General features: G+C 32.7%; 2 protein-coding genes across 10 annotated transcripts in view; one reads left to right on the forward strand and one right to left on the reverse strand.

Annotated features, from left to right (window-relative positions):
- The window catches only part of LOC106079902 (integrin beta-1-like), a 38,421-nt gene extending 22,064 nt beyond the window's left edge, over positions 1 to 16,357 (forward strand). For 3 of the 4 annotated variants that reach the window (XM_056012232.1, XM_056012234.1, XM_056012239.1), the window contains exons 10-22: positions 471 to 545; positions 676 to 861; positions 3,941 to 4,023; positions 5,128 to 5,176; positions 5,311 to 5,475; positions 5,879 to 6,021; positions 8,466 to 8,629; positions 9,293 to 9,402; positions 9,850 to 9,942; positions 10,126 to 10,252; positions 10,411 to 10,524; positions 12,543 to 12,709; positions 13,467 to 16,357. In XM_056012232.1, the coding sequence (XP_055868207.1) occupies positions 471 to 545; positions 676 to 861; positions 3,941 to 4,023; positions 5,128 to 5,176; positions 5,311 to 5,475; positions 5,879 to 6,021; positions 8,466 to 8,629; positions 9,293 to 9,402; positions 9,850 to 9,942; positions 10,126 to 10,252; positions 10,411 to 10,524; positions 12,543 to 12,709; positions 13,467 to 13,535 (1,545 nt within the window). In that variant the 3' untranslated portion in view covers positions 13,536 to 16,357. The remainder of the gene's footprint in view (positions 1 to 470; positions 546 to 675; positions 862 to 3,940; positions 4,024 to 5,127; positions 5,177 to 5,310; positions 5,476 to 5,878; positions 6,022 to 8,465; positions 8,630 to 9,292; positions 9,403 to 9,849; positions 9,943 to 10,125; positions 10,253 to 10,410; positions 10,525 to 12,542; positions 12,710 to 13,466) is intronic. The other variant, XR_008774998.1, reaches the window with a different exon arrangement.
- Positions 15,926 to 25,203, reverse strand: part of LOC106079908 (protein lingerer) — a 30,995-nt gene continuing 21,717 nt past the window's right edge. For 2 of the 6 annotated variants that reach the window (XM_056012187.1, XM_056012192.1), the window contains exons 15-24: positions 22,461 to 22,620; positions 22,290 to 22,372; positions 22,129 to 22,188; positions 21,913 to 22,018; positions 21,492 to 21,658; positions 21,271 to 21,361; positions 20,538 to 20,621; positions 20,125 to 20,177; positions 18,897 to 19,073; positions 15,926 to 17,537 (exon numbers count right to left, since the gene is read on the reverse strand). In XM_056012187.1, the coding sequence (XP_055868162.1) occupies positions 17,436 to 17,537; positions 18,897 to 19,073; positions 20,125 to 20,177; positions 20,538 to 20,621; positions 21,271 to 21,361; positions 21,492 to 21,658; positions 21,913 to 22,018; positions 22,129 to 22,188; positions 22,290 to 22,372; positions 22,461 to 22,620 (1,083 nt within the window). In that variant the 3' untranslated portion in view covers positions 15,926 to 17,435. The remainder of the gene's footprint in view (positions 17,538 to 18,896; positions 19,074 to 20,124; positions 20,178 to 20,537; positions 20,622 to 21,270; positions 21,362 to 21,491; positions 21,659 to 21,912; positions 22,019 to 22,128; positions 22,189 to 22,289; positions 22,373 to 22,460; positions 22,621 to 25,203) is intronic. The other 4 variants (XM_056012200.1, XM_056012211.1, XM_056012219.1 and 1 more) reach the window with 4 other exon arrangements.

Here is a 25,203-nt window from a genome sequence, read left to right on the forward strand (position 1 = left end):
AAATGTCCTATCCTGTAAGTTTGTTGATTGATTTTATGTTTGATATAATTTATTTGTAAATAAATGTCCTATCCTGTAAGTTTGTTGATTGATTTTATGTTTGATATAATTTATTTGTAAATAAATGTCCTATCCTGTAAGTTTGTTGATTGATTTTATGTTTGATATAATTTATTTGTAAATAAATGTCCTATCCTGTAAGTTTGTTGATTGATTTTATGTTTGATATAATTTATTTGTAAATAAATGTCCTATCCTGTAAGTTTGTTGATTGATTTTATGTTTGATATAATTTATTGTTCCTTAAGCTACAATGAAAATAAATAGATTTCTTAGAAACAAATATAACAAAAAAAATTGAATTCCATACAATTTTTATCCCCCCTCCCTTTCCCATTTGCTCTCATATATCTTTAAACTGTCTTTTGGTGAAATGTATCATTTGTTTTGTTTTCCATTCTTTCTTTAAGTTTGGTGGAGCTACAAGGCAAAGCAATTTGAAATGTGCTTTAAAGAATAATGAATATGAATATGAAAAAATTTATGTAAGTGCATAATTAAATTAATATCTACTTACACAGTGAATAACTTTTTTCCAGCATGTTTATTTATTTAATTTTTAGTGTCATTCCTTCAGTATGGCTTTTTATTTTTTAAAAAATTGCATATTTTAAGGATTATCCATCAGTCAGTCAGCTTGCCAGTAAATTGAGGGAGAAAAAAGCCAATGTCATATTTGCAGTGATGGACAACGTCTATAAACATTATACTAAACTGGCTCATCTGCTGGATGGAGCTGTGGTAGGAGTATTGCAAAATCAATCAGAAAATATTGTGCAACTCATCAATGATAAATATTATGTAAGTATTCAAATTTTGCAGGCTTATCATGATCACTGCATACACATTATGTTGTCCTTTCCCAGAAAAATTGACTCCTATCACTATATAGACGTAATCCAGAGATAATGTGGTTAATTGTACCATTTCAAGATGAGACATTGTCTGTCCTAACCTTAAGGTTACATTTTATAACATATCAGCTTACTGAATGATAGACTAATGCTAAGAGAATAGATAAAGAGAGTAGTACATGGTGGGGGGATGAGAGTTAATTGTAAAAAAAAGTCTGAGGGCTCAAGAAATATACCTGCAAGTGATTTAGTATTCTGAGATGTGTCAAATTTGAACACGATCATGGGATCATATTTTAGGATAGGTTTTTTTTGTGCTGTAGAATTTGATTCTTATAATTGTCTGATCCAATGAACTGTTTGTCCATTAAGCATATTCTACTTTGTAAATATCTATACTTGTGCGGGCCTCGGCCTACAAGTGTCCGTGTGCCTGGTATCATAAAACCTAAGGAAATGTGTCATAGTTTACAGTATTACAGTAGCTCAGACAACATAAGAACTCTCAGACTAATAGTTAAATAGTTTGTGGTTTTTTTTTTTGTTAAATAATATGATTAAAAATAACATTTGAATGTTTTGTTTTGTTACTCTAGTGCATTATGTTGCTTTTTTCAATGAATGTAATTTTTTGTTGCTTGTATTTTGTCTCTGAAACTAACAATCTTTTTGGTCTCCACATTTCAACAGTTTTCAATTTTAGACAAAGAAATATCTAGAATAATTGTAAAGACTTTGTGAAAACATTGAATACTTTAAAGAGGAGTAGAAATTAGTCTGTAATCAAATCGTTCACATTTTTTTTTGTAGTAAATAACTCATAGATCTGATATATTAAATGGGGGGAGGGGAATTCATTGATGCAGCAAAACAATTTTCAACTTTAAAAATTCTATTTAGTTTCATTCTCAAATAGCTCTTCAATTTTTCAAGTTTTTTTTCCTGAAGGACCATCTAAAACATATAAAACAAAACAACTAAACAAATGGTACTTTTGGTATCACTAAGTGTGTGTGATTGTTTTTTCTCAAATGACATTCAGGTTTGTAAAGACTCGGAATCAGATCCAAGAAATTAACTACTTGAACTTAATTAGAACACAAACTATTTTTGTTACCGTGATTTAACTGAGCATATTCAGACTAGAAAGACAAATTCCTTTCTAAATTCTACTACATCTTTGATCTATGTGAACACATCCTAGTGTCAAGATTTTGTTTTTGACACTTGTGTTGTTCACTCAATCAATTGTCTCATAAAGTAAAATTAACATCTGCAGGCTCTGCCTGTACAGTAGCAAATCTGAAGAAACTCAGTGTTAAATTCTATTTTTTTTTAGTTTAATCTCTTTAAACTCAATTCAATGAAATCAAGACTCCAAACAATAAACAATATTTACATTCACTGTATAAATCATACAAGAAGTAAAACAGCTTGACTGACAAAAACTTTCTCAATATTTAGTAAAGCAAAGTGAACAATGTTAATGACCAATGGCCCCAATTAGGCAATATTTTGTCTGGCTTTCAAGCCTCCTAAAAAGTTTTCACTAGAAGACTAGGCTTATCCCTTAACTAGAGATATCTCTTTTTCTGTGATCCACCAATTAATTGGCAAAAAATCTTTTCAAGGACTTTCCAATGTTTTCATTGAACCAATGCACACAAAAAATTTACCCATATTTTGATTATGGCTTGTTCGTAGCAGAAATGTGCATTTGAGTGTGACACAATAAAGAATGTGTTCCAGACAATCTTGATTCAGCTTTGTACGAAATGTTCATAGCCACACCCTCTGTGCTGTATGTGTGTGCTTGCCATTTAGTGTAGGCTGGGTGTTTCCTCAGGCTTTATATATATATAATATATTATAATCCCCGCATTTTAAGGAAGTTTTTGGTCTTGGCAACTTGCTCTTAAAACCGTAAACCATATCCTTTTTGAATGCCCCTTCCTAATCCACCTTAGGCAGACCCTACTACCACTCCAGTCCAACATAACCAACACCCTGTACAGCAGTGCTGAACAACTGAAGAAAACAGCACACTATTTTTCCTTGGCACAGTCTGCAAAAGAGCTGACAGCTCAGCAGCAAAAAGCTGGCTAGAAGAAGTATGCATGTGCTGTGTGGGACAGTTATTGTAACTTTTATTTGTAAAAAAAAATGTTTTTAGTCTTATATTATTGCTGCCATGAAAATCCCTTAAAGTTAACTACAAAATTCTCTTTCAAATGTTTTAAAAAACATTTTTTCTTGTTGCTATTTTAAATAATGTTACTTTAATTATGAAAAACGATTTGAAATAATTGTTATGAATAAATCTGTCTGTGGCATTTTACATCTTGAGAGACGATCTTTTCCCTTTGCAACTTCTTGTGTGACTAAAGAGGCTAATTCTTGATGCACAGCTGCCGTCACAGGTTGGGCATATGTAATCACCAGGCGCTGTTGCATTTTCAGCCTTCTTTCTGCTTCTGTTGTGTATGACATCTGCAATCCATGACTGCTATTGTTGATTTTGAAGAGCTTCATGTCGGTTTGCATACATCCGGATGTATGAATAAATATTATTAAATCATCAGTGTATATCAAAACGTATCTTAAAAACATTTAACATAAACACTTCATTAAATATAATACCATTGCATCAGAACTGTTTGACAAATTATAATATAGCAACTTGATGACTAGAGAAATGAGGAGATTCCCTTAAAAAAGTTGCTTAAAAGTATTTCAATATTTAGAGGGGTTATATTTAATGGACACCCAATCTAATGATTTATTTAGACATGGTTTGCCAAAATGTTTCCCAAAATACAAAATATTACCCTCAACTCCAGCTGAATCAACTCATCAAACAAAATGTGCTGAACATCAAAACCAACTGTTTTTCTTTTTTTTAAATTTTTGTTGCATCATGTTGTTTTTTTTACACTGATTTGAAATGTGTTTGTGATGATGTGTCTGTTGTCATGGTGATGTGTGTCCTAACACCTCTTTATGCATGCTCTGTTTGCCCAAATCAGGAACTCAGGTCACGTATCAAGTTTGAGCCACGTAATAGTGACTTTGTTGATATCAAATTTTACTCTAGTTGTAAGGACAAAAGGTAAGAGACAATGGATTGAATGCAAAAAAAAAAAAAAGTTCTAAATACCACAATTATGGATTAAAAAATTACAGCTGAACCTTGTTATATCAAATTTGGTTGTATAAAGCCTTCTTATATCAAATTTGGTTGTATAAAGCCTTGTTATATCAAATTTGGTTGTATAAAGCCTTGTTATATCAAATTTGGTTGTATAAAGCCTGTTATATCAAATTTGGTTGTATAAAGCCTTGTTATATTAATTTTGATTGTGTAAAGCCTTCTCATATCAAATATTGTTTTAGCAAACTTACTTCTTATTGAAGTTTTTCAAATGTCTGTCTCTAACCATGCTCTATTTGCTTCCATCAAAGTTAGGACAAAGACTTGCTTTGAATCACTGAATTGTAATTAGTGACTTATTTGTAGTACATTGAGAGACTATCAGGTTCATTGCTGAGGTTAATAGAAATAAAAACAAAACTCCTTATCCCAACCATAACAATATAAACACATTTTTTGCTTAAATTCTAGAGCCATTTTAAGTTTGTAATATTTAGTAGTACATGTAAATATAATGGTTAGTTATATCTTTAGTAAACTGTTTTTTAGTTATATAATTTTAATTGGGAATTATTCATATGAATTGTACTATTGATGGCACCTAAAAAGTATTACATTGCAAAAGAAACAGAAAATTGACCACATGTAGAGTTATTTCAAACTAACAATTTTGATTTCTGAAAAAAAATTTGACCCCCAAGAGGTTGGGTATAACAATTTTCAAACCTGTATGTTAAAACTTTCATTGTTTTACTAACATTTTTTTAATATCTAGCCTGTCAATTTTCCTTTTGGTCTGTGAATGTGAAGTTTTAATTTTTTTTTTTTTCAAATTTGTTGATGGAATGATGAATTTTTTAAAATGGAATTTAGACATTTGTTTTTTTGAATAAGTGAATCCTTTATTCGGAACTAATTTATTTTTAAAACATTGAAGAAAGAGATACAAAATTTCAATAGCAAATTAATGTTTTAAATTTTACAGCATTAAATACAAAAAAATTGATAACCTTGCTCTAATCTTGTTCTGTTTGTTTTTTTTTTTTTTTTTTTTTTTTTAAGTATCGAAAGAGAAACCTCCGTGTGTGACAATCTGGAGATAGGAGATGTTGTGAGTTACTTTTGAGTTTTGTAACTGTAGATACATAGGAGTTAATTAAAGATGCATTGACTAGATATTGATGTACTGACCTAGTAGCATATGATAATGATACATTGTAATGTTAAGTTTGTTATTGCCTTCAGGTTAAGTTCAATGTCTCCATAACAGTCAACAGTGACATCTGTCAAGGAAACACTGGTGGTGAAGTTGACAAGGACGTAATCATTGATGCCGTGGGCTTGAATGAGCAGATGTTGATTCAACTCAAAGTCATCTGTGAATGTGAGTGTGAGCGAGCTGAACATGAGGTGCTTACCTTTATCTCTTAAAATAGAATTCAACTCACAATGTTTGTTGTTTTTAGCTCTTTAAAGCATTGTTTATAAAGCTAGGATCATAATTAACTGTTTACTTTTTTAATGATGAATATTTTTCATTGACATTAGCAGGTATATAACTCATACTTTGTAGCACTAAACAGTTCTTTCTAGAAATTAGCTGGTATATACCTCATACTTTGTACTGGGTATTACTAAACAGTTCTTTCAAGACATTAGCTAGTATATAACTCATACTTTGTAGTACTAAACAGTTCTTTCAAGACATTAGCTGGTAAATACCTCATACTTTGTAGTACTAAACAGTTCTTTCAAGACATTAGCTGGTATATAACTCATACTTTGTTTTCACAATTCTGTCCTCTATTCACAGATACAAAAAAGTGACAAGTGTTTTGCAGGAAATGGAACTTTTGAATGTGGTGTATGCAACTGTAATGAAGGTCGCTATGGGCGTAAATGTGAGTGTGATGAGTCAGAAATCTCCAGTGCTGACTCCCTGAAACAGTGCATAAAGTAAGTAAACTGAATCTATCTTTGTATCAGATTGGCAGTTTCAATAGCATAATTGGGGGATAACTTCCTATGTTGTATGGTGCTTGGGAATTCTAGAAAACTAAAAAATGCTGATGACTTAAAAAAGGTCTTCCAACAACAAAACTAAATGAACTTTGACCTATCACAACTGATTGGTTAAAATCCATTTTTAGAAATTTTGACATAAAAGAATGTCACCAACTCATTTGTAAGGAAAGAAGTTATTAGCTTGTTCTTCTTCTAGCCAGCTTTATTGCTGCTGAGCTGTGAGCTCTTTTGCATTTTGCAGACTGTGCCAAGGAAAAAAAGTGTGCTGTTTTCTTCAGTTGTACAGCACTGCCGTACAGGGTGTTGGTTATGTTGGGCTGTAGTGAAGTAGGGTCTGCCTAAGGTGGATTAGGAAGGGGCATTCAAAGAGGATATGGTTTACAGTTTCATAAGGGTGGGCACAGTGTCTGCAAAGGGGCAGTTGTGTGGAGTTTATTTTGTTCAGATGGTAATTTAATAGAGGTGTGTGTCCTGTTCTTAGTTGGAAAATTGTAGATTATTCTTTGTGGGGGAGGAAGTTAATACTGTCCAGTTTGTTAGGCATAGTCATTTCTTTGTACATGGCTCTGCCCGTGTTTCATGATGCCCATTGGTTGAGCCACTCCTCTTTGTGATTGTTGACTAACATTGACTTTAGGTAGTTTACAGGTCTATCTGGTTGTTCCATAGATGAACCTGCCTTTGATAACTTATCTGCCTTTTCATTTCCCATGATGCCAATGTGTCCAGGATCCACTGTAGTGTGATATTGATATTTAATTTTGATATCATCTTATGGATTAACACAATTAGTGTTGTCAACTCTCTTTGGCTGTTTGAGGTGCTGCTGTTAAGTGCTTGCAGAGTGGATTGGGAGTCTGTAAAGACAACAATATCTGATTGTGATTGCACTCCTTCATATAATTTGTTTTCCACTGTCTGTAGTGCTATGGTAATTGCCTCAATTTCAACTTGAAATTTTGAGCATTAATCGCCTCAGGGTGCACTTACTACTTCCAAGTGTTTATTTTTAGGGAAGACCAGGAAGGCACCAAGACCAGCATTGATAGTGGCTTTGAAGGCCGATCCGTCTGTATAAATATGGATAGTTGTTTTTGGATAGCTTTCAATTGTTTTGAGCATGCCTACTTTGAGCTCCAGTGGATTTGATTCTTTTGTTAAGGTGTTATTTAGTAAATGTGTTTTAATGGTTGGTTGATTGTAGTTTAGTCCGGGCATTATGCTTGAAAATCTGGTAATTTTTCTCTGTTATTGGGTAGGTGGTGTTTTAGGGCTAGTTCGTCAGTAAGTTGGATCAGAGTCCTTTGCTTTTTTTGGTTGTTTTTCCTATTTCTCTGTGTTAGTAGTTTATTAGGATGATCGTCCTCCAACCTTCTGTATCTCTCAATAGCTTCTAATGCTGCTCTGTTGCGCCTTAACTTGAGAGGTTCAATATTGGAGACTATTTCACAGGCTGCTGTGGGAGTAGTTAAAATAATGATTCTAATTCTTCTTTGCTAGTTACCTGTTGTTCTTCCACAGCCTTTTTCTACTGGTGCCCTTTTTCTGTACAAGCGCCCTTTTTCTGTACAAGCGCCCTTTTTCTGTACAAGTGCGTTTCTCTACCAGTTACCTTCTATACCTTCTTCCTTATCTACCATTACCAGTTACCTTATGCACCTTTTACCTTATCTACTGTTACCAGTTACCTTATGCACCTTTTACCTTATCCACTGTTACCAGTTACCTTATGTACCTTTTACATTATCTACTGTTACCAGTTACCTTATGTACCAGTTACCTTATCTACTGTTACCAGTTACCTTATGTACCAGTTACCTTATCTACTGTTACCAGTTACCTTATGTACCTTTTACATTATCTACTGTTACCAGTTACCTAATGTACCTTTTACATTATCTACTGTTACCAGTTACCTTATGTACCAGTTACCTTATCTACTGTTACCAGTTACCTTATGTACCAGTTACCTTATCTACTGTTACCAGTTACCTTATGTACCTTTTACCTTATCTACTGTTACCAGTTAACTTCTGTACCTTTTACATTATCTACTGTTACCAGTTACCTTCTGTACCTTTTACATTATCTACTGTTACCAGTTAACTTCTGTACCTTTTACATTATCTACTGTTACCAGTTACCTTCTGTACCTTTTACATTATCTACTGTTACCAGTTACCTTCTGTACCTTTTACATTATCTACCTTTTACCTTCTCTGACAATTAACTTCTTCTCTGCCAACCCTTTTTTTTTCTGTGTCAATCCTCAATCAATGCTTTCCTTAATTTTGTTGAATAAGAAATTTAAGGAAAGTAACAGCTCAATTCATTGATTTCATGTCTTAGTGTTATATTTTTGCTCTTCATTTCAGTCCAGAAAAAAATGATACTGGAGTATGCTCTAGCTATGGAGACTGTATTTGTGGTCAATGTGATTGTTTTCACTTGAGCTTTGATACAGCACATAGGTATTCTGGGCAATATTGTGAGTGCAACGATTATAACTGCCCTTATGGACCTGATGGGATCTGTGGAGGTTAGTGTTAGAATTTTTTGGGGGGCCATTACAATGTCCACAACCTTGTTGTTTTTTTACTTTTTTTTTAAACCTGTAGATTTTAAACAATTTTTACAAATATTTAAAAGTAAAAAAAAGTTCCCCTTTCAGACCTTGTGGTCTATAGGGCAGATGATGTAAAGGTCATCTGCTTCTGTGGCCTACAATTAATGAGGGTGTCATGTGGCCAGCACAACAACCAACCCCCTTTACTTTTCCCCAACTAATGTCAGGTACCCATTAGAGCTGGATGGACTCAAGAGGCTCCCAAAGATCCCGAAATTAAAAATCCCAGTCTTCACCAGGATTCAAACTCCGGACCCTGTTTGGGAAGTCAAGCTTAGACACCTTGCCTCATTTAAAAATATTTATTTGAACTGAATTCTTGGCTCAAAAGGAGGGATGTTTGTAGCATCAGTAGAGCTTTTGATTGGGTTTGAGCTCCACTTTCCGCCTTATAGCTGAGTTCATCAAATGTTTGCCTTCAACTTGAGACTCTGACACCTTCATGGCATCAAATCTTAGTTCTCCTTAACCAGTCTTTTCCTCTATCTTCAAGTCTTCACTTGTGTCTTTCTCTTTAACTAGTCTAATCCTCAATCTTCTTTTCTTTAAGAAATTTTCATTTGCACATGTCCTCAGGCAAATCCAAAGGATCCTGTATGTGTGGGAAGTGTGTATGTGACAGCAGCTGGTCTGGGGAAAACTGTGAATGTTCAAAGGATACAAAAAGTTGCTTGGCCTCCAATGGGGTATGTAACTAACAAGGATTTAATCAAGTTCTTCTTCAAACAGGAAATCTAGATCCAATTAGTTTCAGCAGCTAAAGATGATACTGTACATACTCAGAAAATGAAAAAACTGTGGTTTGAAAAATGTATAGTCTCTTAAACAAACTATTGAAATTTTCTCTACTACTGGAATGAAATGAATAGGTGATAGAGGACAATTTTCAGCTTGTCTAAACACTCGTTACTGTACATTTTTATTTGAAATTTTCTCTACTACTGGAATGAAATGGATAGGTGATAAAGGACTGTGTTCAGTTTGTTTATATCATACATTTTACTTTTGAACAAACATTTGAAATTTTCTATGCTACCGGTACTGAAATGAAAGCAAGAGCTGACAGAGGACTGTGTTCAGCTTGTTGGTATAATCACATTGTTTTGAACCAGCTTCTTGTCTTGTTGTTTTAGAAAGTGTGCAATGGGTTTGGAGACTGCTTATGTGGTAAATGCCAATGTGAAAGAAACTCAGGTATGGTGGGGCCAACTTGTGAGGATTGTCCAGTAAGTAAACAACTGTTCAGGTAATTTGTAATAAAAATTTAATTTATAGTATTAGTTTTATTATTTTCATCCCATAGCAAAAGCACTAGATTTCTTCTGGAACAAAAGAGTTCAAAAGTTGCATGTCATATTTTCTGAGTGTTTTTTTTAAATCATTCACACAAAATGTAATTGTCTTGTCAGAATTGTCCAAGTCGATGCAGTCAATATATTGATTGTGCTCAATGCAAAGCTCACAGTTCTGGAAAGTTTAATCGCTTTGAATGCGATAAAAGTTGTCAAAACGTCACTCTAGTGGATTCACTTAAATGTAAATATATTTATTTATCTCTAGATGAGTGATTGCTTCATGCCCAGCATGTTTAGAAAATAGTATTGATTCTTTTTGTTTTTCTTGGCTTTTTTTTTACATTTTGAATCATGCATGTATAATAATAATATCTTATCTATTTTCCAAACTTCTTTAAGCTGGTAAAGGTATAAAAGAGTGTGATGGCATTGATGTTGATGGCTGTACATTCTTCTTTACTTATGAATACACACCATCAAATGATGTTTTAATAGAAGCACAGAAAACTAAGGGTAAGAATAATTTGACTTACATACAATGAAACTTCATAGTTGTATGACATGCCTGACCATCTATAATAATAAGTCTCTATTCAAACCAATTTACTTGGGTGTCATTCATTTCTGTGATCACAGTTGAACTGTTTCTATCCAATGTAACACTTGCCAACTATACACATGCTAGAGGGTTAATAAAAGGTTGCACAGAACCACTTACACACTGTCAAATGTGTTCGATTATCAATCTATGCTAGGCCATCTAGTCTACTTGTCTGGAGTAAAACTTGAGACATGTTAGCATTTTTATTTGGCAACAGTTATTATAATGATACATGCACTTCTTTAGCGTAATTTAAACTTTGACAGGAATCATCATTTTTTAGGGCTATTATGAAAGTTTGAAATATTGTATTAAAATAAATGATTTTAAACTGTTGGTATAAGTGATCAATAAAATTCAGATTGAATCTGAATTCATTCACTCAAGTAACAAAAATCAGTTTTTTAACTCCTTGTCACACTAGAAAGTGTTTAGAACAAACATTTCAATTTCAAGCCATCATAGTTTTAAAAGTACAATAACTATTCTACTTGGTATTGTTGAATATACAATGTTTCACTGTATTCTTGAGAATATTATATTTCTTGTCTTTTTTTTTGTTAGTGCCAGAAAAGATAACACAATAACCCTAATAAACCACCTAGTTTGCATAGATTTCTCAGACACAAAGATAAAGGCACTTTTTTTGTTCCATATACTAGGACAAATTTGCAGGAGGTTCTTATGTTTCATTAAACTTTTCTTTTTTAATAGCTTTTACATAGTGCAACTTTCATGCTTATTGCATTCTCTTTTGTGGACCAGTGGGAGGAGGGGATACATGTGATTTTTTTGTGCTGCCTTTATGCACTCTGTAAACACATCTAAGCTCAAGTTGGGTGTCAAACTCAAGCCCCCTTGATAGTTAACAAAGCCTCTCATGATAGGTAGTTGTCTCTCTGCCTCATAGCTCAATTTGGAGTTATGGATTTTTGTTTAAAACACCAAAATATCACTCATGGTTGACCAAAATTTCATATTCAGTTAATTCTTTAAGTTCAGTAAGCTAAGTGAGGTAGACTTTTTTTTTGTTTGTTATTGTTAACAATGATTTTAGACTGCATTATTGAAGACTTTCTCTACAAAGTACCAGTACTTAACTTAAGTATTACTGTAACACTCTTGTTGTGTATGGTAGAAAAATGCTGGGTTCGTGTATCCACTCAACAAGTGACAAACATAGATATTACAGATTGACTTAAATCCACTTTAGCAGACAAAATATCAAGTTTATTTAATAATAATAATGCACTTCTTGTTAGTTACATAATCCAATAAGAAACATAATCACATCCATAGCAGCGGTATCAAATATATCGAACATGTTAAGCTCTCCAGAATAGACTACAATTAACGTCCACATCACAGCGGGTAACAATAAACAATAATAATATGTATCTAGCTCCAAATGCAAAATAGCTATCAAAATATGTGTACTGTCTTACTGACTTCAAGTGACTACTCTCATCTTAACTTGAGTTCCTACTGTCCGCAACAGACCAAAATAATACTGACTTCGACTGCTTAAAAGTTACTACTCTCTCCAATTGACCAAAAGATACTACCGACTGTCAGTGACCACTCTCTCGACCCTTAAGGTTACTACTCGACTAAAAGTCATTTTAGTCATTCTTACAACCTGTTTCTATATTAGGAGTTTCACATGTCTTTTCACCCTCTTAACCAGAGGTGAACATAAAGCAGGCAATGTCAACTGAGACTGTGACAATTACAAATCGTGAATCTTTAAGTTTCCCAACTCTGTGACCATCACATTGTCCAACCTTAATTTTTTCCCAACTGGCAACATAACTACATAATCATGACCCAAAATAGGCCCTATTCAATTCCATTTCTGCCAATGTAAATTTACATAGCTTCTGTATAATTATTCTCTAAAATTGTAATGATGTAACACTTCTCTGTTTAGATTGTCCTGCAGCGGCCAATGTAGCAGCCATAGTTGGTGGAACAGTAGCTGCTGTAGTTCTCATTCCACTCCTCATTATCTGTCTGATCATTTTGATTAGAAATCGTCGTGATGCCAAAGAATATGCTGACTTCATGAAAGAAAGAGATAGAGCCAAATGGGAATCTGTAAGTTGTTTTAGAGCCAAATGGGAATCTGTAAGTTGTTTTAGAGCCAAATGGGAATCTGTAAGTTATTTTAGAGCCAAATGGGAATCTGTAAGTTGTTTTAGAGCTAAATGGAATCTAAGTTGTTTTAGAGCCAAATGGGAATCTGTAAGTTGTTTTAGAGCTAAATGGAATCTAAGTTGTTTTAGAACCAAATGGGAATCTGTAAGTTGTTTTAGAGCTAAATGGAATCTGTAAGTTGTTAGAGCTAAATGGAATCTAAGTTGGTTTAGAACCAAATGGGAATCTGTAAGTTGTTTTAGAGCTAAATGGAATCTAAGTTGTTTTAGAACCAAATGGGAATCTGTAAGTTGTTTTAGAGCTAAATGGAATCTAAGTTGTTTTAGAGCCAAATGGGAATCTGTAAGTTGTTTTAGAGCCAAATGGGAATCTGTAAGTTGTTTTAGATCTAAATGGAATCTAAGTTGTTGTAGAATGAAAATCTAAAAACTGTTTTTTATTTTAAAGCCAAATCGTAATATGTAAGTTGTCTTCAAGCCAAATGGGAATCTCAATTATTTGACCACTATTCATACCCATACATTTCTGTAGAAATACTCTTCCAATTTAAAAGATGCAGTCTCAAAATGCAAAGTTTACCTATACTTTTTAAGACTATAAAACAGAATAACTAAAACTGTAGTTGTTAGGTTAAAATATGTTCAATGTTCCATTTGTTAAGTTATCCTCATTTCTTTTTTTTTTTGTTTTGTTTCAGGGAGCTAACCCTATTTATAAGGATCCCAAGAGCACTTTCAAAAATCCAACCTATGGAGGAGAGAAATAACTTGAAAGTTTTTTTTTATTAAGGGCAATTTTGAGCATAGTTTCAACACTGACTGCTTTTAATATCTCCACTGAAGTTGATATCTTAAGAATTTACATTTGCAAGATTTTTTACTGCTTTATTAGTGACAGCTATTTTGTTAATTTGAGCGTAACCAAACAATTCTAGGTCAAGTTTTTCAATATTTAAGCATTATGTAATGGTCCACTGTATTACTTACAAGCACAAACCATGTGACTCATTTTGTCTTACAAGTTACAAAGTAACAAAGTTAGAATTTGTACACCTTTGTCAATGAGCTCATATACAACAACTAGTGGTTTGAGTTTTAACACACAACTACTGTTTTAGTCTCTATTTTTGTTATTGTAGTAGTATAACTTGGTGCTTTTTAAGTCTAAAGATTCTCTTTGTCTAGGTTGTGATATGGAATCTTTTGTAAGAAAGGATATGTTGAAACTATGGATGGAATACATGTTTTAGTTTCCTTGGTGAGCTAGATGTTGGTTACAATGATAGTGTCTACTTACATTATTTTGTATTCATTTAGCCTGTTATTTTTAATTATTAATTATTTTTGTTATATGCAGTGTTAAAAACCGGTACCTAAAAATCATTTCTAGTACTGGTTATATTTTTGTTTTGTAAATTAAACTAAGTCTTGTTTTAAGACCCTTTGAAACTTAGGATTCAACAGCCAGCTCTTCATATATTCAATCTTCTTAATGTTGGGGGACTGTCAACTACTAGAGAATCTTTTCATTGCATTAGAGGACACTGCAACAAGTGAATAGTTAAGTAGAATTATTGCAGCTACTCATTAATGGATAGTTACCTAATCCAAATTATATAATCTGTGTTTGGTAGTTAACTTGGCCACACTCTTGAAATGTTCTCAGTTAAGGGACTGTAGTTCCCTTACAAATTCAGAAAGTACTTGCTTTACTTAAAACTGGACATTTTCACTTCTTCCTTTAGTCAACAATAGGCTATAGACATGTCTTAATGGAAGCGTTCTTCAATTGGCAGGCATTGGCCATAGTGCAAAAATACCCAGCTTTTATTATTACCTTTAAGGCAGTTGCATATTACCATTCAATCAAATCAAGGACCACCACAATTTCTACTCTGTTGGCTTAAACCAAACATTTAGAATGCAGCAGTGATTGGCCTTATTTGTGTAACAAATATAGCAGGTAGCTTGTATGTCTTACCAATGAATAATTGACTTTGATAGCAAATGGCTTCTTGGAGGATGTTGTGGTCTTCTTAAGTACATATTGCCATCAGTGTAGTTACTTGCTAGAATCTATCTTTACATGGTGGCTGCAGCATTTCAGTTGTCAAATCAATGAAAATTAAGTGTTTTTTTTTTGTAAAAATTACTTTTTCAATTATCTAAATCACAAGTGTACCACAACGACTATTTGACAATACAGTGCTCTAATAGGATGTATACATTGAAAATTAATATATTTTACAGTAAAACAAATACTGTAAGCATCATCAAACAAAGGTTCGATACTCAAAGCATTTGAAGATAGACTTCAGCGTTCAGAATGTTTCTGTAAACCACCTTTTTTTTTTTAAGGATCTAAAAGTAGAAAATATTGTGTACATGAGCTAGACCTATAATTGTGTGCCATATGACTGCTGCTATAAGTCAATTCATGAAAAACATAGTATTTATATACCAGTAAATGTTTTATTGGAGATTTCATCAATTGAATAATGGCAAAGACACTGAGTTTGAATTTGAACATCTCAATGTGTGGCAGTCAAGCTTAGTATCATATTACTGCTAGTTAGTTGCAAGTCTTGTCATAAGTTAATGTAGTAAGCTTCCTCCATAAAAAAATCATTCTTATGTTTTGTACACCAGATACACCAAATAATTGCTAATTAAATAAATTATAGCTTTTATATAGAGCTACTTTCATGCTTATAGCATGTTCAGAGCGCTATGGCACAAACTCATTTGTGGGAGGGGGGTGAGAAGGGTTTTCGGTGCTGCCTTTACTCAGTAAACACAACTCTGCTCAGTCTCTTTCATAGGTGGCAAAGTGTACGGCTCAGTCCCCTTCATAGGTGGCAAAGTGTACTTAGCCTATCGGTCATGCATCCCAGATTTTCCACCATTTATATGAATAAAAGCCTATCAGTCATGCATCCCAGATTTTCCACCATTTATATGAATATCTCCATAGATGTGTTTCTCATAGATGTAAGGGTAGATTTGTCCTGTGCGCAGGTAACCCTTATTTGAGTGTTAAGTGTATTTTTTTGCACCCTGCTAGCATTAATACTGCTTTGAAGGTCGCTTTGAACCTTCCAAGGCAGTGTCATTGATGAGCTGCACAATATGGTTGACAAAAATTACTCTGCCAATCTTTTTCTTTGTACCTTCAAATTACAAATCCATGGATGGGTAAAAAAATTGTTAGATAGTTTGGTTTACTTTAAATAGTGCCTTTAATTGGTCAAAATTCCTTTAAGAAGCAATGCATATGGGGTTTCTTAAGCACTACTGTATATTTTAAATATTATATACATAACATATACTATGTTAAATATTAACATTTTCATACATGTTTACTATATTTTCAACTATTAAGCATTAATTCCAACATGTTGGATTATTTGTGATACTCTTTTAAAGTTTTGCTCTCTACATGTGTGTGTATTCATTTTGTGCTTGAGAATCAGGAATATATAACCATATGGTTTCCAATGCCATATTGCATGTATATTTGGTGCTATTTTGTTACAACTATTAGTTTGTGTTGTGATACTATCATTAAAAAAGCATTAATAGGCATAGATCTATTTCTTGTTTGTCATGCTTCATCCTTGTCTTGTGCAGTAAACAAAATCAATAGAATGTTTGTAATTAATATAGAGCCATTATTTTTATTACACAAATCTTTAAACACATTTAAGACTCAATGCCAAAAAATAATAATTAACAATTACTGTTTTGGTTTATTTAAAAATCAGTGCAACAGTTCATAGAAATCTGTTACTTTAATGGAGTCAAATGAAATTGGAAAAGGGAGAGGGGTGGGGTGGAGGGGAAAAAAAAAGTCTGTTTCAAAACTGTACAGGTAGCTATATACATAAACAAGTCACTTACGACTGGCAATCTGTAGGGTTTTAAAAATGATATATGATCAAATGTTGGGGAAATGAATAAGCAACTACAGCATGATTACCAAAATTAACTGCTGAGAAAAAAAGTCAAGCTTATTTACAGTGTTGCAAATTACAAAATAGACCAAAAAAAAATAAAATACAAATACTCTCCTTTCTTTGAGAACTATGTCACTGGGCAACCCTCCCGTCAACAATATAGGCAAGTCAATGATTTTGATTGTGTCAAAAATGTATGATTGGCTATTTCTTTTATTGACAATCCCTTTGTTTATAATATAAATATGAAACATGTATATATATATTGGCCAAACCAGAGATAAATAAAAACAGATGTTTCATGGCTGACACAATCAATTAACAACAAACAATATTTACAAGGAACTCTTGCTAAAATATACACAACACTAGGAAAAAAGTAAAAAAAAAAAAAAATTAAAAAAAATGATAATACAAACACTACTAAATAAAAGTTTGTTTAAGTTTAAAAAGTAAAGGGTCAAAGCAACCACCCTTACATACAATCACAACTTCAAATTTAAAAGTGCCGTAAACTAACACACAGATAATAAAGAAAAACAGAGGAATCTATTTTCTTATTTTATCTATACATTTTGTCTGCTTTTTAAACATGAAAGGACAGTATGCTAAGGTTGGCTTTATTTACTGTCACAAGAGGCCAAGGACATGTCTACTTGGTAGCAGTGACAGTAGCAGTTGGCTTGTCATGTCATCCAGATTAAGGCAACTTCAATTGTTCCAGTACTGGGGTGCTCCATAACCTTTAGCCCCTCCAGACTTGCTTTGATTGCCTTGTTGATTCAAGCCACGAGACGTGGAGCTGTTGGAGTCCTGAAAGAAAACAACAATTATTTATATATTACATAATCCTAACTTTTACAGGATTATAATGGTGTGATTTGGTGTTCACAAATATATATGTTATCACCAGCAAAATTGATCAGAGTAAATGATTTCTTCAGCATATTACAGAAGAACGAAAGTCTTTTTACATCATCATATCAATAAGTGATTCATGTTAAATATGTTCTCGTCTAATAAAATATATAACAATTGTTTATGTAAAAGTGGTTATGATTCTGCTAATTTAGTCAACACAAAAAGTAATTACTGGTTCTAAATGCCATTGTAAAAACATTCAACAGATACATTATTAATTATAAGACTAACTCCTAAAATTAAAAAGTTAGAGGACTTAAAACAACAATCAATAAAAGGTCCTGTTTCATTCTGATCATAGCGAAATGCAATAATATAAATACTTAGTGTGAATTAATAATTTTCATAATTTTTTTTAATGTAGCTAAAAATGCAAACAAAAATAAAGGTAATTTGAAACTTCATAAGGTTTTTGTAAACTTGACATAAATGCTAAATAAACCCAATAAATGATATTTCATTCATTGGTACAATTTTTATGTTAAATAAAACATTCCTTCATTCTACAGCAGAAAGAAAATCTTTGTAATAACTATATCAAATAAAACCATTTAAATGAGTACTGGGTTTTGGATTGGTAGAGAAGAATTAGCCAAGGTTATAATTGTATAAATGTCTAAGGTGATTATTGTTGGAATAAATATTTTAACATTACATTCCCCCCCCCCCCCCCACCCTTTATCTGTGTGTGTTTAGCAAGTTATCTAAAAAATACTGGCATACAAAGCATTCACAACAGAACATTGTGTTCAGATAGAATTAGAATGTAATCAAATGAAATAAGAAGTGACAAAGTGTTTTGACATTTTCTAATACAACTCTTCCAGTCTATGCTATTTTGTTTTTGTGAAAACTCAATGTTTCTAGCTATTTATGATTTGTTTCTATTTGTTTTGTTATTTTAGCCCATACCTGTCTTCATAAAAAAGAGTAAGTTTTGTTTTGTAATGTTGAAAGTATCCTTTTTAAAATCACATTTTCAATTTGTAGATAAGAAAAAAAATGTCAAAAAAAAATTGAATTGGATGTTATTTAGTGGCTACAAATAAGAGATACTTAATGTCATTAGTGTCTGAATATTAGTTTAAAAGTAAAAGTATAAATAAAGAAAAATAAATATGCATGATTAGTTCTGAAATGAGCAAAATGTTAATTCTGGAAACAGATTCAGATATAAAATACAAATGAAATTAATACTTTAGCTGTCATATAGTACTGTAATGTAAGAAGTATTTTGGCTGGTGGGCTCACCTGTTGTATTGGATGGTGCATCATCTGAGAGTGAGGCTGATGAGCGGCCATGACAGGCACAAACGGGGCCCCATAGGGTGTTGTGGGTGCTGCCATTGGTCCTGCCTGGGTGGCTGTAGCTAGAGGCAAATTGAAAGGGGGAGGGGTACCACCATGAAAACCCTGCTTGTCAAATGCCTGAGAATATAAAGGGATATGGGACACTAGTCTCAATGACATAACATGAAACTTAAGAAATGCTACTTAAATGAATATATAATGTGTCCTTTTTACTACCATTAATACTCCTCCTGAAGCAACTGGAATGGGATATAATTGGTCTCAGCTCATCTGAGATTGTATATGTATGCTCACAATATAATTGTGCTCTAGTGTAGTACACAATTTACATTATTAGTCAATCTGAAAGTTTGTATAAATCTATTATTTGATTGATGGTAGCAAGAATTCATCAACCTGTTTGTTTTTATTAAAACAAAACTATTACTAGTATATAGTTCATTTTTTTCTTAATGAAATGTTAGTGATGGTCTAACTTTAAAACATCTCACTATTCAAAATTTAGATCATGAATACAATTGGATCATTTTCCTGATTTATTCATGCAAAGTAGAATGAAACTAATACAGTGAGTTCTGAGATAACTTAAAATGTCATCAAAGATGGTTAGGGTCTATTAATAGTTGATGTCAAACAGCACTAATGCAATCTGTGCTCATTACTTTACAGAAAATCTGCTTACTTTTAATAGATAGGGATACAAAGTTTCAAGAGGTAGAGTAGTAATGGTATTAATGAGACCTCAGTCTAAAGAATCATATACATATATCTAGACAATCCTATATATAGACATTTTTTTACAAGGTGAACTTTGTAAGAAACCTCACAGGATACAAATATTGCCTCTAACTGCCAGCCACTTTACTGACTTTAGCATTCAACAACAGAACCAACTACATACTGTAGGCATGTTTGGAAAATGTGTCAATGTTAAGTATTAATCCCTTCACCAGCAAGTTGAAATATCTAATTAAATATGAAAACTCAAAACTACAAGTTTAGGTAATGTGTCTACATTTAGCAATTCAAACCTTTTACCAGTAAGTGTTAAAGTGCTATCTAGCTACAGATGAGAAACTCACACAAATAAGGCATGTGAAAGCTTGAGTTAAAAAAAAAAAGGAAAAGATGCAGAGTGCTGAGTGAAACAAAAAAATCCATTCATTACCTGCGAATGAGTCTTGTTGTAAGCATTAGGAGTAATATCTGATGTTCCAGATCCTAAAATAGAAAAAACAAAACAAAAAACCCTTTTTTGATATATAATTGTTTCCAATAGTGTTGCTAATTAAAAAGATTTTTAAAAAACTGTAACTTAAAAAATTCATACATTTTACAAAAAAAAAATTAATTATTTAATTTTTAAAGTGAGTTATAAACAAATGTACTGAAATTCAAAAAGAGAAAATTCTAGCGAAAGTAAATTGACTACTTATTAGTAAAGATAGAAAGTAAAAAAAATACAATAGAATACATACAACAGAATAGTGACACTAGATAGTTAATTGTGCAACCAGCACACACAATAATAACAGCTAAAACATATTTACTGTTATAAAACATGTTAGTGACTAAACCTACGTGTTCCTGAAGATTTTCCTGTGCTTGAAGAGCTGCCATAACCAGTCTTTGAAAAGTCCTGGGCCTGGTTTAATTCATCATAGCCTGACAAACAAGGTTTTTCATTTTTTAACTCTTCTATTACATAACATGACAGGACAGTAGGTGATTGAGATTATACACTGAAATATTAGCTGAAGCCAAAGCCTAATATTTATAAAAGCTAAGAAAGAGAACTGTGCAAAGCACACACACACACTAAATTTGTTTGTCAAATGGAAATGTAATAAATACAAATAATTGGAGAAAAAAAAAGCTACATTTTCATAAGAATAGTAAGGTAAGTTGACTAGCATTAAACTACATAAAAATAAAGATTCAGTAATTAGTGCAATAAAATGTATCAATGCTTTTCAAACAGAAGAAATCTTCTTCGTTGTGCAGACTACGTCTAAAATAAGTTAATATTTCATTTTCAATAGCGCAAACCTTGTCAAACCAAAGTAATAATGTACAATATTTATATTCTTTATAAGCATAAATTACTGAATCACAAGTACTAGAAAAATTAAATAAAAAAGCATAACTGATAAAAATATGTGCATAGTAGTTTGCTGGGTTTAATATTTCAGAAAATCTATAAATATCTAACTATACATTTTCCTGTCAATGTTAAAGCTATACTCTCACCACGCAGCACACTTAAGCATTTAAACATTTTATCAGGTTTATTATTTACAATGAAAATATATACCTTTGGGAGCATACACGGAAGCAAATGTTTTCTGAAACTGAGGATTGGCTGTAGCACCTGTGTGAGCTGCTGTATTGGTCACTGGAGTCACCTGTTTCAAACAATTAAAAAATCCTTTATAAGCTGGTATCATGGTCCTGTTACTATATATAATATATAAATATAATCTATATATAATATATAAATATAATCTATATATATTTCATTTAAGATCAACTTACAGGAAACACGGGGGGATACTGGATACTTGTGGCCCCAGGAAACATTGAAGGGTAGTAGTATCCATAGTGAAAGTTGATAGGTATCTGTTGGGCATTTTGGGGTTGGCTTGTGGAGTTTGGACTTTGGGCATCTACTCGAGTCATCTTACTGGAGTCTGCTGATGTGCCTAAAAAATATTTTCTTATCAAATTATCATTTAAATAATTGTATCACTGAAATCTACTAGATGAAAGAAGAAAGAAAAATAACTCCTTCTATAAAACTTTATATGTTGGTCAGTTGATAATGTCTTCAATACTTTACAGAAGAACGAAAGTCATCTGTTTTTCATCATACCAACAATTTTAAACTATTTTGTCTCATTCTACAGATTTTCCCAAAATAAAATGCTATTTCCAAAGTGCTCTAGTTATAACCCACCTGAAAATGAAACTGTAGTTAAAGGTTGCTGCTGATCACGACCAGTAGGTAAAGCTGATCCAGCTGGAGCAGGGAAAGCACCAATGTCATAATAGCTCCCTGTTTGCTAAATATTGGAGACAATCAGAATGATTAGAACATTGTGTTTTACCTTCAAAGACTAACAGAACTATTTAGATCTGATTTCTTTTTCCAAATATAAAATATAGCACAAACCATTGGCATTCTTTGTTGTAACAACATATCAGGTTCAAAACCATATAATGGTGGAACAGTCTGAAAAAAAAATTTTTTTTTTGAAGATTAAATACAAAACCAAATGCACACAATAGTTCACTGTAGCTTATCGTCACTTGTTCATACAAGCAGATACTTACAAAATAAGGTGGCATTGTACTCTGCCCCATTATATACTGCCCCATCAAAGGTACTCCTGGAGGTAAATTGGGTGGAGCCTTACCTGAAGAAAACAAGTAGTAACAAATTATAGATTTTGTGATTGTTGTTTTTTAATGAAACTATCCTACTGAGATGTGTTCATAACTTACTTGTGGATGGCATAGATGCAATTCTGGATGTAGATGTGATGGATGTGGCAGTTGATGTAGAGGAAATGGTAGTTGTACCTGTTGAAAGTGATGCTGAACTGGTGGAAGATGGCAGGCTCAGAGATGTGGAGACTGTTGTAGAGGTATTTGAATGATCATACTGAAATAGATAGTGAAAAAAAAATTTAACTATTGGGTCAAATAATGTATTAGTGTTAAAAAGAACACTACAGATTTTCACTTAAAACTAAATGATGTCAAGGACACTAAATTGAACTCCAATGTTACCAACTAAAAAGCTTTTAGAAAAAAGCTAAATAAAATAAAATTAAATTAAATAAAAAAAAAAATTAACTTTAAAAAACAACTCATCTTAACACTTCCTTTATTCTGAACACAGGATACAAAAAAAAAACAAACATAAAAAACCTTGCTAATAGATTAGCATCCAATAGCTGGAAACATGTTTTAAGTTATATGATGTACTAAACCAGTGGTGCCCAACCTTATACGGCCTGCGGGCCATTTTAATTTCCGACACTCGTGTCGCGGGCCACAATAACGAAAGATAAAAAAAAAAGAAATAGAGACTAAAACATTTTAAATAGTTTTATCACAATCCCATGTAGGCTGTAGATCTACTTACACACATAAGTCAATATGCAACAATGGTTTCAGGCGTCTTGTAACTGAAAGTTTTTCCACTAAATTAAGTTCTTGTAAACATTGTGACCATACCCAGCAATTGTTTTCGCATATGTGCAAGGTTTATGAGGACAACAAGGCGTAGAAATCTTTTGTCTGTATTGCTAGAAATTTCTCAAGCAGGGAAGTCTGGCTTTGTAAGTCAATCAGTTCCAGTTGGTGTCACTTCTCAGCGGCAATAGAAATGATTTCGAAATCTGCTGCTCTGTCATTTAGTTCTGAATTTGGATTTTCACTAACATCTTTCACTCATTTTGCAATTTTCATGTCAGAAAAGCTGAAAGCTACAACTGTTGCTTTTTTTCTGGACGATTGTATTCCATCTCTGCCAGCAATCACTTTTTTAGGCTGCATTTCTCTTCTTAAAATGTGAGCAAGTCTGTAGCCTCTATTACAGCCGACTCATTTCTTGACTTCTTGGTAAATATTTTCGCCAATCGCAAAACTCTTCTCAACGTTTGACGTAACTTCCCGATCTTTTCGTAGTGGCTCAAGACAACAATGCCTCAATATTTTTGTAATGGTTTGTTTTAGAATGCATTTTATGTTATGTTACTTAAAAACATTACTGTACAGATCAAACATATTGATTTATTATGTTCTACAAAAAAAAAAGATCTGTCCACTTTTCCTGAAAGTTTTAACATCCAATTTTCGTTTCTTCAACCATCCCATTACAATAACGAACAAATGTTACATGGAACGACAGAACACTAATCAAAATGATGCAGAAAAGATGCGCTGTGTTATACACATTAGATGTCAAGGACACGGCTAGCTCAAGACAGCCGCAGAACTATCCAAGACTCTAAACAACTGTTAATTCTTGTCGCCGAAAAAACAACTTGTGTTCTTATAGAAAAAAAAAAAATTAACGTGACTACTACAAGACGAAAAATTAGAATGAAATCCATCAAAGAAAAAATGAGTCCTAACATAGAAAATAAAATTTTCAACCTTTTAAAATTTTTTTCTATTTCCTATCTTTTGTGCCGATGTTTAGGCGGGCCGGTCTGAACCACGTCATCTGGCCCGCGGGCCGTAGTTTGGGCATCACTGCACTAAACAAATATTTTAGCCTTGATGATATTGATAACAAAGAATTACTAAGGAATTAACACATTTTAAGAAATCTAATTTGGTATCAATTATGTGAAAGGTGCAGGTAATACATAATTCCCCCCCCCCCCCCAAAAATGTTCTAATCCTATTAAGCATTTTCACACTTTAGAATACCCCCCCCCTCTTTATCAAGTTAGTATTAGCAGTATTTTCTTTCATGGCACATTTTGCCACATACACACACATGTACAAATATTCATAAACACAGCTAATTCAAATCCTTAAAAAAATTATTTGCTGTTACTTTTTTATATAAGCCATGATCTTTAAAAAAGATCAGGAAAAAGAAATACAATATAATTATTAGTTATATAATAGAAAAAAACTTTTATATTTCTCACTATAGATCTAGATCTATCTATAATCTAGATGTACTTAAATCTAACAACTTGGATCTAGATCTCTAGTGACTCTTGATCCGATTATTATAATCTATCAGACTTTTACTAAGTAACTCACTATAGTGTGACTATAGTCATGGAAAGTAGGCCTACATCTAAGTCTGTCTATATAATATACATGGCAGGTAGGCCTACTAGATCTAGATCTTATAATAGATCTAGATTTCTAAATCTATTCCCATTTGAACTCAAGGAAGTCAACAGGCAGGGTTCAAATTAGACAAATCTAGGGGCCATCATAACAACAGAGCAAAAATTCAAAGCGCATAGCGGCCGAGCATGATGATACTATACTTTTCAAAAATCTAATTTCGCATTCTTCAGAAAATGGAAAATAATAAAATCAGGATTTTTTTCTATTAAAAAAGAAAAAACTTTCAGAATTCCAAAACTTTTCGGAAAATTCACATCACTGAATATACGTGATAACAAATGTATTAAGCCTTACTTTAGCCCAACTTCGATGGGCGTGACATGTAGTCCACATGCCAGACAAATGGCTTCCCAAACGACTT

Source organism: Biomphalaria glabrata, chromosome 1, assembly GCF_947242115.1.
Source record: "Biomphalaria glabrata chromosome 1, xgBioGlab47.1, whole genome shotgun sequence".
Lineage (NCBI taxonomy): Eukaryota > Metazoa > Mollusca > Gastropoda > Planorbidae > Biomphalaria > Biomphalaria glabrata.